Source organism: Bufo gargarizans, chromosome 7 (genome assembly GCF_014858855.1).
Source record: "Bufo gargarizans isolate SCDJY-AF-19 chromosome 7, ASM1485885v1, whole genome shotgun sequence".
NCBI lineage: Eukaryota > Metazoa > Chordata > Amphibia > Anura > Bufonidae > Bufo > Bufo gargarizans.
In genome coordinates this window covers 84,255,364-84,279,071 of record NC_058086.1, presented here as the reverse complement: position 1 = coordinate 84,279,071, position 23,708 = coordinate 84,255,364, and the positions used below count along the sequence as shown (strand labels likewise).

The window sequence follows — 23,708 nt, the reverse complement described above, 5'->3', positions numbered from 1 at the left end:
ATGGAGTTTCTACTCTAGGGGGGCATCAGGGGGGCTTCAAATGGGACATGGTGTCAAAAAAACTGTCCAGCACAATCTGGCTTCCAAAAACCATACGGCGCACCTTTCACTCTACGCCCCGCTGTGTGGCCGTACAGTAGTTTATGGCCACATATGGGGTGTTTCTGTAAACAGTAGAGTCAGGGCAATAAAGATACAGTCTTGTTTGGCTGTTAACCCTTGCTTTGTTAGTGGAAAAAATGGGTTAAAATGGAAAATTAGGCAAAAAAATGAAATTCTCAAATTTCATCCCCATTTGCCAATAACTCTTGTGCAACACCTAAAGGGTTAACGGAGTTTGTAAAATCAGTTTTGAATACCTTGAGGGGTGTAGTTTCTTAGATGGGGTCACTTTTATGGAGTTTCTACTCTAGGGGTGCATCAGGGGGCTTCAAATGGGACATGGTGTCAAAAAAACTGTCCAGCAAAATCTGGCTTCCAAAAACCATACGGCGCACCTTTCACTCTACGCCCCGCTGTGTGGCCGTACAGTAGTTTATGGCCACATATGGGGTGTTTCTGTAAACAGCAGAGTCAGGGCAATAAAGATACAGTCTTGTTTGGCTGTTAACCCTTGCTTTGTTAGTGGAAAAAATGGGTTAAAATGGAAAATTAGGCAAAAAAATGAAATTCTCAAATTTCATCCCCATTTGCCAATAACTCTTGTGCAACACCTAAAGGGTTAACGGAGTTTGTAAAATCAGTTTTGAATACCTTGAGGGGTGTAGTTTATAGAATGGGGTCATTTTTGGGCGGTTTCTATTATGTAAGCCTCGCAAAGTGACTTCAGAGCTGTAGTGGTCCCTAAAAATTGGGTTTTTGTAAATTTCTGAAAAATTTCAAGATTTGCTTCTAAACTTCTAAGCCTTGTAACATCCCCAAAAAATAAAATATCATTCCCAAAATAATTCAAACATGAAGTAGACATATGGGGAATGTTAAGTCATCACAATTTTTTGGGGTATTACTATGTATTACAGAAGTAGAGAAACTGAAACTTTGAAATTTGCTAATTTTTCCAAATTTTTGGTAAATTAGGTATTTTATTATGCAAAAAAATTAATTTTTTTGACTTTTTTTTACTAGTATCATGAAGTACAATATGTGACGAAAAAACAATCTCAGAATGGCCTGGATAAGTCAAAGCGTTTTAAAGTTATCACCACTTAAAGTGACACTGGTCAGATTTGCAAAAAATGGCCTGGTCCTTAAGGTGAAAATGAGCCCGGTCCTTAAGGGGTTAAGGGGGTTTCAGCTAGGGGGGTTGAAGTGGTTAATAAACCAGCAATGAGGGCAGGGAAGTTATCCAGCATATTAGCCCACCTCTGAATGCAGAAGATGGATCAGAAGAATGAACAGCAGGTGAAAACGTAATAATCATTACAAAAAACAATATCCTATTGCATGTACAGTCAGGTCCATAAATATTGGGACATCGACACAATTGTAAAATTTTTGGCTCTATACACCACCACAATGGATTTGAAATGAAACAAATTAGATGTGCTTTAACCGCAGACTGTCAGCTTTAATTTGAGGGCATTTAGATTCAAATCAGGTGAACGATGTAGGAATTAAAACAGTTGGCATGTGCCCCCACTTGTTAAGGGACCAAAAGTAATGTGACAGAATAATAATCATAAATCAAACTTTCATTTTTTAATACTTGGTTGCAAATCCTTTGCAGTCAATTACAGCCTGAAGTCTGGAACGCATAGACATCACCAGACGCTGGGTTTAATCCCTGGTGATGCTCTGCCAGGCCTCTACTGCAATGGTCTACTGCAACGGTCTTCAGTTCCTGCTTGTTTTGGGGGCATTTTCCCTTCAGCAAGTGAAATGCATGCTCAATCGGATTCAGGGCAGGTGACTGACTTGGCCAGTGCATAACATTCCACTTCTTTCCCTTAAAAAACTCTTTGGTTGCTTTGCAGTATGCTTTGGCATTTGGCTTTGTCCATGTGCACTGTGAAGCGCCGTCCAATGAGTTCTCAAGCATTTGGCTGAATATGAGCAGATAATATTGCCCGAAACACTTCAGAATTCATCCTGCTGCTTTTGTCAGCAGTCACATCATTAATAAATACAAGAGAACCAGTTCGATTGGCATCCATATATGCCCACGCCATGACACTACCACCACCATGCTTCACTGATGAGGTGGTATGCTTAGGATCATGAGCAGTTCCTTTCCTTCTCCATACTCTTCTCTTCCCATCACTCTGGTACAAGTTGATCTTGGTCTCATCTGTCCATAGGATGTTGTACCAGAACTGTGAAGGCTTTTTTTAGATGTTGTTTGGCAAACTCTAATCTGGCCTTCCTGTTTTTGAAGCTCACCAATGGTTTACATCTTGTGGTGAACCCTTTGTAGTCACTCTGGTGAAGTCTTTTCTTGATTGTCACCTTTGACGCACATACACCTACCTCCTGGAGAGTGTTCTTAATCTGGCCAACCGTTGTGAAGGGTTTTTTCTTCACCAGGGAAAGAATTCTTCGGTCATCCACCACAGTTGTTTTCTGTGGTCTTCCAGGTCTTTTAGAGTTGCTAAGCTCACCGGTGCGTTCCTTCTCAAGAACGTTCCAATGAGTTGTTTTGGCCACGCCTAATGTTTTTGCCATCTCTCTGATGGGTTTATGTTATGTTTTTTCAGCCTAATGATGGCTTGCTTCACCGATAGTGACAGCTCTTTGGATCGCATCTTGAGAGTTGACAGCAACAGATTCCAAATACAAATAGCACACTTGAAATGAACTCTTATCTGCTCATGAAATGGACCTTTTATCTGCTCATTGTAATTGGGATAATAAAGGAATAACACACACCTGGCTATGGAACAGCAGAGAAGCCAATTGTCCCATTACTTTTGGTCCCTTAACAAGTGGGAGGCACATATGCAAACCGTTGTAATTCCTACACCGTTCACCTGATTTGGATCTAAATACCCTCAAATTAAAGGCGACAGTCTGCGGTTAAAGCACATCGAATTTGTTTCATTTCAAAGCCATGGTGGTGGTGTATAGAGCCACAAATTTTAGAATTGTGCCCAATATTTATGGAACTGACTGTATATAGCAATAATAGTTGATTTGAAATGCCCTATTTAGTGTATGATGGTTTTTATTTTAAAGGGGTTATCCCACTAAAGTATCTTACCCATAGCAAGCAATCACAGTGCAGCTTACTTTGTGACATTGAGGAATGAAGGCTGTGCTGTGGTTGGTTGCTACAGGATAGCCATTTGGAGATTTTAAAATTGCATTCATCCACAATGCTCACCTGGTCTTTGTGATAACAGAAGATACTATGTCATATTAAGGTGTACAAACTTAAAGGCACTCTACCATATGAGATACATAAGGGTTTTCATAAACAAAATTAATAATAAAAACAAGCTAGTACAATAAACACAAGGTGATTCAGTGACAGATGGTGACGGTAGTGCAGTGAAGCAGACTACCCACTTTTCTGAAGAGGTGGGTTTTCAGGATGAGGCAAAAATTGTACATAAGGGCTCATATACACAACCGTAACTGGCCCATGAAAACACGGTCCATGTGTCTGCCAGATCTCGTGGACCAACAGCGGCTCCCCTGAACTGACTATCTTAGGGTTTTATAACGCAGTAACTTCTGATTGTGGATCTCTTGTACTGAACTCACATGTACTGTGTGTGATGACAAATTTCCTCTATTACATAAGAAACAATTTAAGATTTTCTCCTTTGCAACCTTAAGAAAGTCAACACTTACAAAAGGATGGGCTGGTCTGATGTAATCACATTGCCATTCAAATGAAGATTGCATTTCATTGGTTGTCCTGAAATTTCAAGTATATAGAATTGGTTAGATGTCAATAAAAATGAATGTCAGAAAAATGTAACAATAGTTTAGCCACATGTACCTATAGTATGCAACTTTCACATCTGCGCTTTGTATTCCGGCAGAGGAACTCAAAACCGGAGTAAAACGCTTCAGTTTTTTCCCCATGGGGACAAAACAGATCAGCATGCGTTCCGTTCTGGTTTGTTCTGTATTGTGACCGGACACAAAACCACTGCTACGGTTTTGCGACCAGTCTGTGAAACGTAACTGGATAGATTAGATACTGATAATCAGTGGCGGTCCTACACCTGGGACCCATACCGATCAGCTGTTGGAGGATAGCTAAATCAGTATTAAAATCTTGGAAAACCCCTTTAAAGTTGTTTGCTAATTTCACAACAACAAAATTCAAGTCATTTCAATATATGTAGTTCGCTGGCCCCATAGAAAATGAATGGCCGGCGTTTTTGCACGCGCAGTGCGCCCTCCTTCACTTTCGGGGCTACGTTCTCTATATAGGTACGGGTCCCAGCGGTGGGAACCACACCTATAAGACAATGGGGGCATATCCTAGCAATATGCCCCTATTGTCTATGAAGAGACAACCCCTTTAATGCAATCGAGTTGCAAAGTATAAACTGCTAGTGTTCTCTGGATAGGTCATCAATATTAGATTGGTGAGGCCCAAGATCTGGCCCCCCCACAGATCAGCTGTTTGATGAGGCCACAGCACTCCGGAGAGCACCACACATCTGTGCAGCTTACCAAGCATAACACCATCCACTGGATACTGGTTGTGCTTGCTGTTGCAGCTCAGCACCATTCTCTTGGCTTAGACCAGGGATGCTCAACCTGCAGCCCTCCAGCTGTTGCAAAACTACAACTCCCAGCATGCCCTAATAGCTGTAGGCTGTCCAGGAATGGTGGGAGTTGTAGTTTTGCAAAAGCTGGAGGGCTGTATGTTGGGAATCACTAGGCTATGGGACCGATGATGACGTCACTGACCTAGGAAAGGGGTGTGGTGCTCACCCCCGATCTGATATTGATAGGGTATCACTATGAAAATCTTGGAAAACCCCTTAAAAGGTACGCCAGCTGAGGAATATGTAAATGTTACTTATTTTTGAATAAAAGAGGCAGCATTGTGGCTTAGTCGTGAGCATTGGTGTCTTGCAGCACCAGGGTTCCATATCTGCATGGAGTTTGTATGTTATCACTATGTTTGCATGAGGTACTCTGGTTTTCTCCCTCACTCCAAACACATGCTGATAAGGAATGTAGATTTTGAGCCCCACTGGGGACAGCAAGTGATGATAATGTCTGAAAAGCACTGCAGAATGTTTGCTCTGTAAGCAAAGTCACATAAAATAAGTCATTATGTCCCTAGGGTAGGAATCAGCAACCTCCGGCACTTTAGTTTCAGAACAGCTGGAGTTCCAGAGGTTGCCAATTCCGGTCCTACACCGATCCAGTAGATCAGTCAGAAGGGCCATGTGAAAGTAGAATTGTGTTCACAAATAAAGTAAAAAAATAAAAATAAATCTAGTGCTCATTCTTGGATAAAGTCGTCAAAAAGTATGCTGCTTTATCTCAAAATGAAAATCTACAGAAGTAACAAAAGAATCACTGGTGCCCTCTGCTGTGCACACTCAACGTACCATCTAGGTATCTGTTGTTATATTTTTTGTAGGCACCAACTGCATCTTCCTTTCTCACAAACACAACTTCTGCAACTCCTGGGCTCAACAAGCGGGCACGTTTCAAGGCTCCACATACACAGAAAAGCTCCTGGGGGAAAAAAAAAATGTTATTTTGTCTACATTATAATGGCTGCGGCGGACACCTTTAGAAGCATGTTTTTTTATTAATGCATTGTACTCATTTTGAGCTAAAAATAATTTTTTTAATTAGTCTTTATTAAAAAAATGTCAGCCCCTTTCCCTGTACAGCGTTTAGTTTCTGTATTAGCAGGCTCTATGTTCACAGTGTGTGCCATCAGGGAGCTCATGTGAAATATCTGAACTGACAGTTCACACACACATTGTAGCATGGCTTAAATAAATGTTAACCCTTTCATGGCCGAGCCCAAAAAAGCCCTGAATGTCCAGGCAACTTTGTGTGATTTTGTGCACATGGTGGTTTAGACCTCAGCCTTTTTTTTATTTGACTACCAAAATAATGTTTGCGATTTTCTTTACTTGACACTTAGGACTTTCTATTACAATAATTTCCCCCCCCCCACTTTTTTGGTTGTTTTATTTCTTAAATACTAAAACTGACAAATACTAATTAATGCAATGGGGGTTCCCTATTTTGTAATGTCGTTTTCATATATAATATGTACAGTACAGACCAAAAGTTTGGACACACCTTCTCATTCAAAGAGTTTTCTTTATTTTCATGACTATGGAAATTGTAGATTCACACTGAAGGCATCAAAACTATGAATTAACACATGTGGAATTATATACCTAACAAAAAAGTGTGAAAACTGAAAATATGTCATATTCTAGGTTCTTCAAAGTAGCCACCTTTTGCTTCGATTACTGCTTTGCACACTCTTGGCATTCTCTTAATGAGCTTCAAGAGGTAGTCACCTGAAATGGTCTTCCAACAGTCTTGAAGGAGTTCCCAGAGATGCTTAGCACTTGTTGGCCCTTTTGCCTTCACTCTGCTGTCCAGCTCAACCCAAACCATCTCGATTAGGTTCAGGTCCGGTGACTGGAGGCCAGGTCATGTGGCGCAGCACCCCATCACTCTCCTTCATGGTCAAATAGCCCTTACACAGCCTGGAGGTGTGTTTTGGGTCATTGTCCTGTTGAAAAATAAATGATGGTCCAACTAAACGCAAACCGGATGGAATAGCATGCCGCTGCAAGATGCTGTGGTAGCCATGCTGGTTCAGTATGCCTTCAATTTTGAATAAATCCCCAACAGTGTCACCAGAAAAGCACCCCCACACCATCACACCTCCTCCTCCATGCTTCACGGTGGGAACCAGGCATGTAGAGTCCATCCGTTCACCTTTTCTGCATCGCACAAAGACACGGTGGTTGGAACCAAAGATCTCAAATTTGGACTCATCAGACTAAAGCACAGATTTCCACTGGTCTAATGTCCATTCCTTGTGTTCTTTAGCCCAAACAAGTCTCTTCTGCTTGTTGCCTGTCCTTAGCAGTGGTTTCCTAGCAGATATTCTACCATGAAGGCCTGATTCACACAGTCTCCTCTTAACAGTTGTTCTAGAGATGTGTCTGCTGCTAGAACTCTGTGTGGCATTGACCTGGTCTCTAATCTGAGCTGCTGTTATCTGCAATTTCTGAGGCTGGTGACTCGGATGAACTTATCCTCCGCAGCAGAGGTGACTCTTGGTCTTCCTTTCCTGGGGAGGTCTGCATGTGAGCCAGTTTCTTTGTAGCGCTTGATGGTTTTTGTGACTGCACTTGGGGACACTTTCAAAGTTTTCCCAATTTTTTGGACTGACTGACCTTCATTTCTTAAATTAATGATGGCCACTCGTTTTTCTTTACTTAGAATTTGTATTATGGCAAGAAAAAAAGCAGCTAACAGTCTATTCAGTAGGACTATCAGCTGTGTATCCACCTGACTTCTCCACAACGCAACTGATGGTCCCAAACCCATTTATAAGGCAAGAAATCCCACTTATTAAACCTGACAGGGCACACCTGTGAAGTGAAAACCATTTCAGGTGACTACCTCTTGAAGCTCATCAAGAGAATGCCAAGAGCGTACAAAGCAGTAATCAAAGCAAAAAGGTGGCTACTTTGAAGAACCTAGAATGACATTTTCAGTTGTGTCACACTTTTTTGTTATGTATATAATTCCACATGTGTTAATTCATAGTTTTGATGCCTTCAGTGTGAATCTACAATTTTCATAGTCATGAAAATAAAGAAAACTCTTTGAATGAGAAGGTGTGTCCAAACTTTTGGTCTGTACTGTATATGTTTGAAAGAATGGGGCGACTATGGTGACGGTTACTGTTAGCGACTGCATTTTTCATAAATGTTTTTACTTATATTTTAATTTAGTTTTGGCACATATGTCCCCTAGGACATCCACAGGAAAACAGTCCCCTGTGGGTGTATTACACACAGGCAGAGCCGGATCAGAGTCTCCTTTGACCCTGCAGCTCTGCTCCCAGACACTTCCAGCAGTCACATGACCGCCGGGACTAGCAGAGGAAGCGGCTCTGCCTTTTCTTGCTCTCCCCCCTGCACTTGTGCAGCGCTGTCCTCCCGGCAAAGGAAAAGGTAGAAGCAGTAATAAACCGCTGCTGTCTTCTCCTCAAGGTCCCCGCTGTGTCCGTCAGCCAGGACCTGACCTGCTCCTGCTCGATTGCAGCAGCTTCAATCCCAGCGCTGATCAGAGTAATCTTATTAGAAGAGGGGCTGATATTCACAGATAAATTATTCTTTATGAAAATCATGCCTTTCAGGATGCTGGTGCGTTCAGATGATACTTACCACAATATCTTCCTCTGAGACTCTTGGGTGCAAATTATTAACAGTCATTTTGGTGCCTTCTAAAGGGCTGAAAACAGACTGAAAAGAGGATGAATTGTTAAATGCAATAAAAAGGAATAAACTGAATTGCTCAGAACAGTTAGCTCATTCGGAGTGCATCACTCCAACATTATAAAGTACAATTCTGAGAGTGTTTATCTGCTAGGTAACACAAGGGTAGAGGATGCATGTAATTCTCACCTCAGTTGACGATGGCTGTACTGAAGAATTAGCCTCCTTTGTGACAAGTATACGAGACACATTGGTTAGCGTCTTAGTGTGCAGTAAAGGTGCTGCAGAGGCGGACTGTGCAGCCATCGGAGCTGTGTATGCATCATTCTGTACCACTTTAGTGAGAGGTAATGTTTGCCCAAGTGAGAATGAGTTTCCAGATATTCCTGGCTACAACAGAAATAAAAACCAAATGCATAATAAAATAACACCTTATTATTCGTATTTCACAGTTTTCAGACTACAAAGCACTAAGGAGGGTCATTTATCAAACTGGTGTAAAGTAGAACTAGCTTAGTTGCCCATAGCAACTAATCAGATTCCTTCTTTCATTTTTCAAAGGAGCTGTCCAAAATGAAAGGTGGAATCCGATTGGCTGCTATGGGTAACTAAGTCAGTTCTACTTTAAACCAGTTTGATAAATGAACCCCTAATTTCTTTAGCCGTATGTATACTGGTGATAGTAGAGTAGAATAACCAGCCATATTACAAATTCTAAACATGGCACCCACAGAATACTACTGGCAGGACTCTGAGCTGCCATAGACGTCTGTCTTCATTTGCACCTGTAAACTGGCGCAAATAAAAATAAATGTGTTGGATCCGCTGGTCCGGCCCCTTCCCCAGTCAGTGGTGAGGGTGGGTGTTTAAAAAGTCACAAACACAGGGTTTGCGACTTATCACCAAAAAACTGACGCAGGGATATGTAAATCTCTCCCAAAATCTTTCAAAAATTATACTACTCTAAATACAGTGATTGTATAAATTACCTACTGAAGCCACACATCTGAGCAGAACTTACCTGCTAGGCAATAGTTGGCACATGCATTATCATTACAGGCTTTAGCAACAGCCTTGTAAAGGATAGTGGGGGACAATGGTAATTTGCTTGCGAAACATACAGTGCACGGATTTTGTGTAAATTGTCATTTTGCCCTGGATTTCCACTTAAAGCAACAGAATGCAAAAAATGCAATAAATAATAAATAAAAATCCAAGCAATTCTTTTGTTAATGTATTTTCTTTTAATCCTGTCTAGTCTCCTATTACAATCAAAACTGAACAAAATCCATAGAGAAATATGTACGTGCCAGCCGTTCACCCCTGCTCTCAAATCCAGCTCTGGTGTCAGGCATCAGTCTACAGCTGAAGCTCTCCCCCACCGCTCTGTCTCCAACAGGCACATCAGCCATCTGTCAACCACTCAGGTTCAGCAGAAAAACTAAACCCTTACATTTTCTGTAACACTTCAACAAGACTATCAGAAGCAGAATATCCTACAGACTGATCATTCTGGGCAAGTGGAGTTATTACCCTTTTCTGCACAGGGCTGGCAGCTGTGATCTTCATCTGTTTTGTGGGGACGTGGGAAAGTTCCAGCTCATCATCCATACCATCATCATCTACATCATGTGGAGAGGAGACCTGTCGATAAACAGAAAGGTTACCTAGGTGACAATGGGCCATCAATACGACCTGATTTCTAAGGCCTCTTGAACATGACCGTACGTTAGGCCTGCACCCAATCCACATTTGTTGCGGATCGCACATGGACCCATTCATTCCTATGGGCAGCTATAACGCACTGACTGCTTCCGTGTGGCCAATCTGCAAATTACAGAACATGTTCTAGTCTTATCAGTTCTGCGGACAATAATAGATATTTCTACAAAGAGGATGCTGCACGCACACAATGACCAAAAACAGCAATTTTGCAATTTTTTTTACATTGTTCGCAGTACAAGGAAATAAAATAAAAATATCGGATCAATTTATTGTATGTATAATAACAGACATGAATATTATCAAATTATAGATTTATATATTAACGTATAGATTTGAATATACAAATAGTATTAGTCAGGCACTCACCAACTGGCACGACACATAAAAACGCGCTTATTCGTATCAATATAGGCAGTATAAAAAAGGGATACATTGGTAAAAAGAATAAAAATATAGATTGATATATATTGATAATTCACAGTGGTGTTAAGTTATATCAATAATGCTGTCTGCTAGCAAGAATAATATATATATATATATATAAAATAAATGTCAGTGTGCAAGTAAGGAAAGAAAAACGCAATCCTGAGTTGGGTAACTGTCTCTTCATGCAGAAAAGATAGTAAATAGTCTCCCACTACACAATGGTTGAGTGGTGGCAAATGGTGTATGCCACAAATGTTCTGGCTTGTAATAAGTAAATTCACTTGTAACAAAAGTTAGTGATAAGACAGCGACAAATAAAAGCGGTGGTTGTTGCCGTGAATATTCTGGCTTGCAATGAAAACATTTGTTTATTTGTGCCAATAGTTGCTTGCAGTATTTCCACTAGATAATGGAGAGTAGTTGTGCCGTGGATGTTCTGACACAAATATGTGCGCTTATAAATGAAGTTTTTAGGGTTACTTACAGTTTATAGGTTATTGTGGCTAAGGGCGATTCTGGTGGCGTCCCACCCGGTAATCACGCTCCACTCGCCCTGTTTGTCTTTGGCCGCCAGTTAATGTTACGGGGGGTTGAAGTTTATAGGTGATTCTGGCTGCGGTGTATTAGCCTATAAGTCGGTGCCTCACGAGGGGTAGTGCTGGTCACGTGATGTAAATCAAATTGGTTGGCCTGTATGTTGGCGCCTCACGTGATGTTGTCCCGGTCACTTGTTTTAGATCCGCTACTTTGCCATTTACTTCTGTAAGATGATCATAACGTGGTTTAAACCTCCCGTTGTAATATATTGAAGTTCGGAGACAATGTATTTCCACAAAATGGATTGAAGTGGGTTTTTAGTGGGTAGTCGCTGGATACTTATTGCCAGACGTGTTTCGAGGTAGCAACCTCTTCATCAGTGGCTGTAGTATACACTGTCTGACTCTACACTTTTATACCCGCTCCTAGATTAATCCACTAAAAACCCAGAGAGGTGAGAGGAATCCCAAAATTTCAAGTGGTCCAATATAAATACCGGGATGGAGAAAATATCTGGAGACAGTCTTAGGGAGAATAATGTTTCTAACCTACACCTCCGTATTTTTTTTTCTTTTTCTTTTATGTTGCGTCATTGAATAGCTTTCATTTTATGTGAAAAACGCAAATGCGTTTTTAATGCGTTTCTCTTGCATTTTTTGTGTGCAGATACGTTTTTATATTTCTTTGCTTTTAGGTTAGAGATGTCTTTCCTATGACTAACAAGTGTTAAGAGTCTTTACATGATAAAAGACGATTAAAAATATATAAAAACTCCGTCATTGGTACAGTTTCTCTTTATACATCTGAACTGTCCAGTGGGGATATTCATAAGCCACCTTGGTAGGTGGCAGCTAGAATAGAATATGTAGCTGTTTTTTTATGCTGGTTTATCATTAAACAGCTACATATTCTATTCTAGCTGCCACCTACCAAGGTGGCTTATGAATATACCCACTGGACAGTTCAGACGTATAAAGAGAAACTGTACCAATGACGGAGACTTAGAAAAAGAGGCCCTTCAAATGGAAAAACTATTTCTAGCAAAAAACTATCCACAAAGAGAACCCTGAAAAAGAGGATATCCGAACACCTCAACAACATCAAAAATGGATACGAAAAACACTATCAAAACACTTCAAAACATACCAAAGACCCAAGTCAGCTAATTTATATAGCTTTTGAAAAAGTGGAAATAAATTGGAGAGGAGGAGATCACGTGTCCAATATGTCAAGACAAGAATCCAGACGCATATATGATTTTGAGACATTACTTTTAGACGGTCTAAATTCTGATTTTGTCCCCTGCTGACGTGCAATCGCAGTCCGGCTGTCTACCAGCACTGCGATCGCCCCTCGGTTGGTGACCCAGCATTGCAGATATGGAGGTAGTCTTCCTATTCCTCTGCCAAGCTGTCCATCAGCATTGTGATTGCTCCGATGGGAAATCCTCAGTGATTATCTCCATAAATCTAAGACTAAATATGATATAAATATGTGATCATAAGGAAAGAAGATGCCTCACTCTATAAGACTATCACCTTTCCACCAACATTTTACAGTTTTTATATATTTTTAATCATCTTTTATTATATAAAGACTCTTAACACTTGTTAGTCATAGGAAAGACATCTCTAACCTAAAAGCAAAGAAATATGATAAAAACGCATCTGCACACAAAAAACGCAAGAGAAACGCATTAAAAACGCATGTGCGTTTTTCACATAAAATGAAAGCTATTCAATGACGCAACATAAAAGAAAAAGAAAAAAAAATACGGAGGTGTAGATTAGAAACATTCTCCCTAAGACTGTCTCCAGATATTTTCAACATTACTCCATCCCGGTATTTATATTGGACCACTTGAAATTTTGGGATTCCTCTCACCTCTCCGGGTTTTTAGTGGATTAATCTAGGAGCGGGTATAAAAGTGTAGAGTCAGACCGTGTATACTACAGCCACTGATGAAGAGGTTGCTACCTCGAAACACGTCTGGCAATAAGTATCCAGCGACTACCCACTAAAAACCCACTTCAATCCATTTTGTGGAAATACATTGTCTCCGAACTTCAATATATTACAACGGGAGGTTTAAACCACGTTATGATCATCTTACAGAAGTAAATGGCAAAGTAGCGGATCTAAAACAAGTGACCGGGACAACATCGCGTGAGGCGCCAACATACAGGCCAACCAATTCGATTTACATCACGTGACCAGCACTACCCCTCGTGAGGCACCGACTTATAGGCTAATACACCGCAGCCAGAATCACCTATAAACTTCAACCCCCCGTAACATTAACTGGAGGCAGAGGACAAACAGGGCGGGTGGAGCGTGATTACCGGGTGGGACGCCACCGGAATCGCCCTTAGCCACAATAACCTATAAACTGTAAGTAACCCTAAAAACTTCATTTATAAGCGCACATATTTGTGTCAGAACATCCACGGCACAACTACTCTCCATTATCTAGTGGAAACACTGCAAGCAACTATTGGCACAAATAAACAAATGTTTTCATTGCAAGCCAGAATATTCACGGCAACAACCACCGCTTTTATTTGTCGCTGTCTTATCACTAACTTTTGTTACAAGTGAATTTACTTATTACAAGCCAGAACATTTGTGGCATACACCATTTGCCACCACTCAACCATTGTGTAGTGGGAGACTATTTACTATTGTGTGTGTTGAAATCAATAGGTCCTCATCCAATGCGCAAAAAATGCATATCGGATGCGGCCCAAAAATATGGGTGAATGGGGCCTAACATACCTTTGGGAACTTCACCAGATAATAAAAAGTGATTCAAAACCCCTTTCATATATGGCAATAATATACTGTTGAACGTCTTGTAATACTCTGCTTCATAACCATCGGGCCAAAAGTATTTCAAATAGAAAGACCATCAGCAGCAAGTTCAGGCAGAGAAAGTGGTTAAAAAAACAGAGGCGATATCGGACACGTCAGGCTGAGGAGTGTCCCTACTAAGATTTAAGAAAACTTTGCTAACTTTTAATCAGCTGGGGATATGTTACTACTGAGCCATTCAGTAGGCAAAGGGACCCAATTCTAGCAGTCGCTGTTAACCGGTTTAAAATTTTAGCCAGCGATGCCCCCAATCTATCCACCATATGGTAAAACGTTGCTGTCATGTGATGAACGGTGTGTCTCCGTAGCTATAAAGCCTAAAGTGAAGGGAAGTTACCTGTTGTTGAAGGGGATAAGATGGACAGGCATTGTGCTGAGATTCAGCAGCATATATGGAGGAAACGCCCACTCATTTACACGCTCCCCCTTAGGACAGCCGTATTCGGGGACATGTAGACTGCAGCATTCTCACACAGCAGCAGCCATTTGTAATGAACATAGTAGAGGGAAAAGACCGATAAAGATGGCAGGGCAGCACAGGAAGGAGAAAGGAGACTTGTAGCAGGGATGAAGCCACCATAAGAACTGTTTTCACATACTTTAGGAGATATCTTTAGGTTTAGAGAAAAAAAAAACAAAAAAAAAAAACAATGGAAGTGCTTCTTTAAATGTAAAAGCCACTCTTCATTGTAAAAGAGCTATTTATTGCGACCGTTTAAGCACAACAAGAAATACAAGTTCCATCACAACCTATTTATGACAGAACAGAATGTTTTGGGCCAAGTAAAGGGAATGATGTATTGTTTTATGGCAATATGAGAAAAATTGGAGCAAGTAAGTTACATTTAGGCTAATAGTGTAATGACGTGATATTCCTTGAAGTAATGTTTTATACAGTGGCCAGGGCTTGATGGACCTGGGGACAATCATATCTGGTGTGTCCTGGAATGCCATGCTTTGTACAAACCCTGCACCTCGTCTGTTAGGGTAGTTTTGCTTCCGGTATGCGGAATGGTGACAGGGAAATGTCTATTGACAGACTAGGACCCAGAGCTCACAGGAATATCACCTGCTAACTGCAGCAGACACCGAGACACCTTTTTATACCAGTGCTTGGATTTTCGTAGTGGCAGGTATGGCTTTATCATTTGGTCGTTGAAATCTACTGCCTCCATGTACTTATTATATCCAATGACACAGTGACTTTTCAGTATGCCGTCAATGCGGTTTCAGGGTAGGACCGCGCTGCTGTTTTAGCAATGTCGGATTCTTCATTCTAGCTCAGAACTGTCAGCATATTCGGACATGGAGAACCAAATCACCCTCCACAAATGTACTCCTCTCCTCCAACACACTCCTGGGGGATATCTAGAGATCGCACCAATAGTGAAGCACTGATAGTTCCAGTCAGATAAAAAGGTTTATTATACTCAAAGCCAATCTTGGTTAAAAGCTCATCACAAACATAAAACACATCTCCTACTCCTGCCCGACCCAGGTTTTGCTTTCGCACTTCATCAGGGGCAGCTAGTCAAACCCCTTTCGGGCTGTCTTAAATTCCCAAAAATTCCCACCCATATTTCGTGTTCAGCCAACCACAATGGTCATGGTCCAAACACAAAAACGGTTAGTAGGGATACATAAAATGTGTATAATACATTATAAACAAACCGATAAAAATACATCATAAAACAAAGTTCATACTGAGTAATACACCATATTATTGTAACAATCCGATAAAATAAAAAGGCACTATTTTTTCTTATTGTCACCTATCATTTCTATACCCTGGCTCTTGTCTAGATAAAATCTCTCCACCTATATTCCACCTGACACTTAATCCATAAATATATCTATTTCTACACACCATTGGTAACTTCCCACAACCGCAATCTTCAGATTCTTTCCTATTGAACAACAATCCCAATCCCCAGTCACAGCCTCCTCCATCATCATCATTCCTCATTCATAAAAGATCTTTCTCCGCCTTTCACCATGTGACAGGCTAGAAGCGCTCACGTGAAAGATGTCACATGGTGAAAGGCGGAGAAAGATCTTTTATGAATGAGGAATGATGATGGAGGAGGCTGTGAGGCGCCCTGATTGAGTAACTACTTATGATGGATATGATTTTGTTGATTATCAGATGACAAGTGTGATGAGGTGTGATACTTTTGTTACAAATGGCGGACCATCTCTTCGCTGGGGGTGGAGGGGATTGGGTGGGGGTTTACTTAATGGCTCTGTATATTATTTTTATATCTTGATACAATATTACTTTTTAATGAAGAAGTCCCTATTGTTTAGACAATTTTTCAAACTGTGCGTAATAAAAAATATTATTTTAATTGTTCAGACATTTTGAGGGCTTGTTTCTATGTTTTCAATGGTACCATCTTGGGGTAAAACAAAACATGCAATGCAACAGCTCTCTGCAAACCAAATGAAGTACAAAATTGCATCATAATTGCAAGTGCTACACTAATAAGTAAGAGATGCTTGGAAAATCATTTTGTACAAAATTATTTGAGCCCGTCTGCCGCACACCAAGGCGATCTCTGTTAGACTGGTTCCTAACACTAAATTCTACCCGTTATGTGCCATGACGGTTACAGTATTGTTCTCAGCCGTAGCAACGTGCCCCTGTGCTTTGGGATGTGCTGACTGACACCACCCCCCCCCCCCCTTTTTTCTTTACCATCTTGGGGTACATGACTTGATTGCTCAATACTATGCGAGGTTGAAAAAAAAAATATAAAAAAAATAAAGGCTGTTCTGGTATTTTTTTATTTCGCTCACCTGATGTGGTATATCATGAGATTCTTTGTTAAGGACGTGGCAACCCCTAATATGTATTTTTTGGGACTCAAACCTGCAACTGAGTTTGCTTGTACTATACACTGCAATACTTCCAAAATGTTGTGTTTAGTAATTTTACCAACATCCTATTACGACCTGCCTGAGACAGACTGTAATAGGACAAGTAAGATGGCAGGCCTGGAGACTTTCCGTAGGCCCTTGGATGCCATAATACCTAATCACCACCCTGCAATTGCAGTTGTTAAGAGGTTAACGTGACAAACCCCCAAAACAGATTAAAAAAATTACCTGTTTCCCAAGTTGGTGGTTGACAACATTTATTCGCATTCCTTTAACTGTGTCCGTTAGACCTGAGGACATTAACTTTGGCTGTGAAACCTGCAAAAACACAAAAACATTCTACATAGGCGAATTCTCACATAGATTTACTGGTTGTTACAGGCGGGTATTCAAGTCATTACAGCATATCAATAAGAAAGTATGTCCCCTTCCCTCTATGCATCAGTGGGGTGTTCAGATCATTGCTAAAAAGCCATCAATGGACCTACAAGGTACTAACGTTTTATAAAGTAATTCAGATTGTTGCCCAGTTCCATTGTGTGACTGATACAACTAGGAAAAACTGCAGGTTTACTGAAGTAGTCATGCAGCAGCACTTGCCTGGATGGTCTTGGTAATGTTCATGGCTGAGGAACCCTGTGCCAGAGGCGAGTTCATAGTAATGGCCGGCGCACGCCTCTTCAGACTTAGCTTTTCCCGAGCATCCATCACTTTGGTAGAGTTTCCTCCAACAACTTGCTGCTTTCTAGAATTCAGCATCTCACGAGCATCTTGCACTTTACCCTTTATACGGAAACGAGCATCTTTTGCAACCAATTTCTCACGGGCATCTTTTATCCCTAGCTTTAATCGGGCATCTGTAACGCCTATTTTCTGACGAGCATCAAACGTTCTCTGGAAATTGGGGGCCGGTACACGACTGACCGTTGTAGGTTGGATCCTGGATCTCATACCTCCCATAGCCCCTCTATTATTCACCCTAGACAGGAACAAAATACCAGCAGTGTTTAGTAAACCTTGCCGTATAGAACATATAAATCAACCCAAACATAAAATAGACATATGAGGCAGTAAATATATACAATGTAGTCCTTCATATGATGATGTTTAGAGAACAGAAAAGTAATACAAAGTCATTCTAGTGAGTTACAAGTTATATACGACCATTATGTTAAAGGGGTCGGTTCAGGTTTGGGGAGAAATGAATACTCGCCTGCTCCCTGCATCTCTTCACTGGTCTTCGGGAGGTGACTGCTAGGCTGCAATGTGCACATGAACCATCCGACCAGAGGTTGACCGAAGGGAACCAGAACAGAGCAGAGAAGGCAAGTATGGTTTCTACACAGGTATTCAGGGCTGGGGTGCAAATTTAATAAACGAATCTCAGAAACACTTTTAATGGCTTTCACATATGGCCATTATATAGTATATAGCTCTGTGACACTGAACCATAATATGGCCCTACATCTACCAGCAAATAGTATGCATCAGAATGCTTCCAATGCCAGGAGCAGGGATCCCACCTGAAGGATGCGTGCAGGTACCCTTCAATAGTCTACACGACTGCCTCTCCCATAGTGGGGGCCTAACAGCTTCTGCGGGTGGCTAGTGGGAGGACCAGAGACTAAACCGGTTGTTGACTGGTTGAATAAATCATACAAAGATCAGTTGGTCCCATTCAGCAAAGCTGTTAGAGGGGTTGTCTGGGCTACAATTACTGATGGGATGGGTCATCGAGAAGACATTGGTGAGGGTCCTTCACTGGATATCCCTACTGATCAACTGTCTCAGGAAACTATAGTGTACGGAGAGGTATATACTGTGTAGTTTCCAGTGCCAGCATACAACAGCTCCACTGCCATTCACTTCAACTGGCTCCGTACACTGTATAATTCCCAGCGCTTCAGCTGCCTGATGTCGGAGGTCATCAATATCCGCAGTTCAGACAACCCTATTAATGGGGGTTTTCCCCCAAGATATTTTTATAGATGACCCATCATCAATACCAGGCTGGCGGGGGAGCCGTCCCAATGGCTTCTTGTAACTACACCTGCTGACCGTCGCAAACTGTATGGTGAGCAGGTAAACAACGAAGAGAAGGCTGCGATGGCATGGCGCTCAGCATTCTATTCAACCAGCTGATTGGCACATGGGGAGGGGGGGCTAGGTGTCAGACCCCCACCGAACTATAGGGCATAAAAAAAAAAAATCCCAGAAAACCTCTAACTAGTGCAGATTGACTTGCTATCAGCAGAACCACAGCGATACGTCACAATGCGATGTCTACGAGCACTAATTTTCACGACTTTCTGTCCCAGCAGGTTCCATCTTCTCCCAGTTTTCAGCAGGACTGGTCTATTCAAGTCAATGAAAAAATGGGGAAAGCACTGATGGAAGCTAAGAAATGCTCTCCTTCCTCCGCTTCTGTTTACTATGGATGACGGATGTAATGCAGTCAGAAGAGATGGGGAAAGCACTGATGGAAGCTAGGAAATGCCCTCATTCCTCCGCTTCTGTTTACTATGGATGATGGATGTAATGCAGTCAGAAGAGATGGGGAAAGCACTGATGGAAGCTAGGAAATGCTATCATTCCTCCGCTTCTGTTTACTATGGATGACGGATGTAATGCGGTCAGAAGAGATTGGGAAAGCACTGACGGAAGCTAGGAAATGCTCTCATTCCTCCGATTGTTTACTATGGATGACGGATGTAATGCGGTCAGAAGAGATTGGGAAAAGCACTGATGGAAGCTAGGAAATGCTCTCCTTCCTCCGCTTGTTTACTATGGATGTAATGCGGTCAGAAGAGATGGGGAAAGCACTGATGGAAGCTAGGAAATGCTCTTATTCTCCTGCTTGTTTACTATGGATGACGGATGTAATGCGGTCAGAAGAAATGGGAAAAGCACTGATGGAAGCTAGGAAATGCTCTCATTCTGCTTCTGTTTGCTATGGATGACGGATGTAATGTGGTCAGAAGAGATGAGGAAAGCACTGATGGAAGCTAGGAAATGCTCTCCTTCCTCCGCTTCTGTTTGCTATGGATGACGGATGTAATGTGGTCAGAAGAGATGGGGAAAGCACTGATGGAAGCTAGGAAATGCTCTCCTTCCTCCGCTTCTGTTTACTATGGATGACGGATGTAATGTGGTCAGAAGAGATGGGGAAAGCACTGATGGAAGCTAGGAAATGCTCTCCTTCCTCTGCTTGTTTACTATGGATGACGGATGTAATGTGGTCAGAAGAGATGGGGAAAGCACTGATGGAAGCTAGGAAATGCTCTCCTTCCTCCGCTTCTGTTTACTATGGATGACGGATGTAATGTGGTCAGAAGAGATGGGGAAAGCACTGATGGAAGCTAGGAAATGCTCTCATTCCGCTTCTGTTTACTATGGATGACGGATGTAATGTGGTCAGAAAGAATTGACCGAAATAGCAACTTCCATGCAGACCTTCCATCTTCCAACTTCTGTATGGGGTGAAGGAGGCGGCCACAAGCCAAATGTGCCGAAGATCTCGATCAGGGTGCACAACCTGCGCCGGTTGGGAATCCCAAGGGCCCAAAGTAAAAAGATTATTACCAACTGAAATGCTGTATTTATGGCATATTGTACATATGGTATACACTATGAAGGTCTGGTTACACCTCAATCTAATGGGAGATACAAGAAAAATGCATGTGAGCAGCCACAAGCCGTAGACATACGCCTGTCACCGGGCGGTTGGGGGCCGCAGGCTGTGCACCCCTGGGCCAGAAGAGAAGGGTCACTACAAGGGCCAAGGGTTTAGTCACTTGGACCTTCTTCCTCAGAGTTCACCTACACTTCAACCTTCTGGGGGAGATCAGTACATTTCTGGTCAAGATACTAGAATGGATGTGAATAACTAGTAGGGCTGAGTTCACACCGAGTTTTAATGGCATGGATTCTGGAACGTGCACTCCACCTCCCATTGACTTCAATGTGAACCCCTCACAGTCGCGTCACTGTGTGCTCCCGGTTCTGGAGTCCTCAGTGCAGCATAGAGAAGTGACACGTCCCTTCTCAGGGGCCAAACACATCTACATTTCCCAATGAAAGGGGCAGAATCAGAAACCGCAGGCAATTCTGAACCGAGCCGCACAGACGCCGGGTGATCGCACGAGGCCATTCGTGTGCAGTGTGAACAAGCTGGAGTAAATGACTGCCTCGCACACCAGGCCTCGTCCAGTCACTAGGCTGCACTACTGAGCGTCGCGAGCAGCACCTAACACAGCGGCGCCCACCTACCGGCTGAACGTGCCCATTCCCACCGCCATTCCTCTTTTTCTGATCAGTTCATCCAACGACACGTCGGCCATGTTCCTGAAGAAACCCCGCACCTTCGCAGAAGCAACCGTAAGAAAGGGGGCGGGGAACCGCTATGGAGTGACGTCACGACGCTAGGTAGCCGTCGCGCTTGTTTACTACCGTCATGCACCTCGGCCGTGCTGGCACTTTGCATATATCGCTTCGCGTTTTAATAAAGCAAATAATGACAAGAATGATTTGATAACGCGCAGATCACACAGGCAGGCTGACGAGTAGAGTGCAGAGCTATCGGCAGCCCGATGGAGCGGCACCACTGCCCCTCTCCCTGATCTAGATGAGGGGGCTGCTAACAGCGACATCGCGGGGCTGGCCGCAGGACGGTATGCCTTAAACTAATGAGTAAGGAAAATAACGAGCTGGGGTAACACCTGGTTCCTCACTACTCATGTGAGAAGAATTTTTGAGCGGGTACAGGTCGCCCCGTGGAGGACCCGTCTACTTTGCGGGACCTTCGGGTGCAGCGATCTGCCCGACCCTTTGGTGAAGAAGGTTAGATAACGGTTCTCTGGTGTGGTTGTGTAAGGATTGGTGAAAGTGATTTCACTACAAAGTTTCGTCCTTGTTCACACTGCCCTGAGGAGGCCACAAAGAGGAGGACGTGCATACGGAGAGCCTAGTGGTCACGGCAGCAGCTTGGCCAGAGGAAGCACATAAACAACTCCACCACGGGCCATGACAATAGGCAGGCTGTTCAGGAGCCAGTCTACAGTTCCCTCAGACCAGTGAAGCCACACACTGAGCCGATTCCTCCGCTCTGGCCCTGCCGCTGATATCCCCAAGATGGCGGATGCATCGCCAGAGCTGTGGCCTACTGCGCCGCCCTTTTACCTAGCGCTGGCGCACAGTCATATGGAGACATCTGGAGGCCTCATCCTCGCTGATCCTGCCACACAGCAACAAGGCTTCTGCAGCACAGCCATCCGCACAGACAGGCCCCTGCTCCTCAACTATGCAGGTACCACCCTCACCTCAGGTAGTGGCTGAGACCCCTTCCCTTAGCCAAGGCATGCCGGCCATATTCTCTTCCACACCGCAAATATCGGATGATAGACCGGGTGACTCACCTCCACCGCCGTCACTAGACTGCACGCTGGCTGAATTTTGGGGGATGGTGAAGGCTCTACCCGCTAGAGCTGACCTAGAGGCACATGTTGCCAGAATTGAAGCTAATCAAACTCAGGCCTTGCAGGCTGTCCAGGCCACAGTACAAGCCATAGATGAGCGTGTATAGTTTCTAGAACAGCAATTTGTGGCGTCTTCATCTAAACTGGCCTCTCTCTCGTATGTGTTGTCCACACATACTTCTCGAATGAGAGACTTTTCACTCCACCTAGACGACGTTGAAAACAGGGGTCGCTGTTACCTACCTGAATCCGTTACCGGCGACCGCCTTTACGCTGCAGTGGTGTCTATCTTTAACACCTTCCTGGACCGAACGCTACACAGTGAGATTGAATTAGACAGGGTCCACAGGACCGCAGGTCCCGGACCTCGGGATCCAAATACACCATGGGATGTCATATGCCGGGTCCATTTTTATAGAGTAAAGGAGGACATCTTACACAAAGCCTGGGAGAAAAAAGAAATACTCTTTGAGGACGCTTTGGTGCTGATCCTGCCGGATGTTTCCCGCCTAACCCTGTACATGAGACGCATTGTCCGACCACTCCTGGAGGCCGTCAAACAGGCAGGAGCTACATATCGCTGGGGCCACCCGTTCCACATTATCATTAGGAAGTTGGGAGGCCAATCCTTTCCTGTCCGCTCTCCAGAGGATCTTCCGGAAGTCTTTGCATTCCTAGGCATCCCGCCGGTTTCTGTCCCAGACTGGACTGCTTCCCCATGTTCCAATCCCGGTCCCTCCCAGGGGACCCATCTGGAAGACCTCAGCGCCCTCTCCCACGACGTTCATCGGGTGATCGTCTTCAAAACTCATGGGACCACCGCCAACGTCTCTCCCGGCCGAGATCCTCTCGTACTCCACCCCGCTGATGGCCTTGGATTGACGGCTGGCTGATCTTTATTTAGCCGGACACCCACAGGACCTTCGATTGGACTTGGACCGCAGTTACAGTCAGCCACCTGGGTGACCGCTTCTACCCTCAAGCCTGGTTACCTCCATTTAGCTACCTTGGCTTTTCTGCTAGAGACGAGGCTGCTGGCTATGATTTACTCTGCAGAACCATGTGTTTCCTCCCCACATTGTTTTCTTACTCTGAAGATGGGGGACCTATGGTTACTCTCACTATGTTTATGTATTGAGTTTATACAATTGTACTACCGCTGTCAGTTGATCCATTTCCCCCACTAGGGCACTGTGTACTCTACCACTTCTGGTCGTTTCCCGGAGTGGGCGAATCAGTTTATTAGCAATATTGCTACCGTCTAGTAGTGTTTTTGCTTTTTGATTATCCCTCACTAATTCCCAGTTGCCTATAACCTCCCCCCCCCCCACTCTCCTTCCTTCTCCCTTCCCAACCACCCCGATCTCCCTTCTCTCTTCTTTGCTCTCTTACT

General features: G+C 43.2%; 1 protein-coding gene and 1 non-coding gene across 2 annotated transcripts in view; one reads left to right on the top strand and one right to left on the bottom strand.

Moving 5' to 3' along the window:
* The window catches only part of POLDIP3 (DNA polymerase delta interacting protein 3), a 31,981-nt gene extending 10,746 nt beyond the window's left edge, over positions 1 to 21,235 (bottom strand). Inside the window, exons 1-8 of the mRNA XM_044301666.1 lie at positions 21,111 to 21,235; positions 17,442 to 17,820; positions 17,070 to 17,159; positions 9,936 to 10,046; positions 8,592 to 8,792; positions 8,352 to 8,429; positions 5,523 to 5,652; positions 3,793 to 3,859 (exon numbers count right to left, since the gene is read on the bottom strand). Of these exons, the coding sequence (XP_044157601.1) occupies positions 3,793 to 3,859; positions 5,523 to 5,652; positions 8,352 to 8,429; positions 8,592 to 8,792; positions 9,936 to 10,046; positions 17,070 to 17,159; positions 17,442 to 17,820; positions 21,111 to 21,181 (1,127 nt within the window). The 5' untranslated portion in view covers positions 21,182 to 21,235. The remainder of the gene's footprint in view (positions 1 to 3,792; positions 3,860 to 5,522; positions 5,653 to 8,351; positions 8,430 to 8,591; positions 8,793 to 9,935; positions 10,047 to 17,069; positions 17,160 to 17,441; positions 17,821 to 21,110) is intronic.
* Positions 21,236 to 21,513: 278 nt separating this feature from the next.
* On the top strand, positions 21,514 to 21,663 carry LOC122944317. The gene has a single exon (XR_006390981.1). It is a non-coding gene; the product is annotated as a U12 minor spliceosomal RNA (small nuclear RNA).
* Positions 21,664 to 23,708: the final 2,045 nt, after the last annotated feature.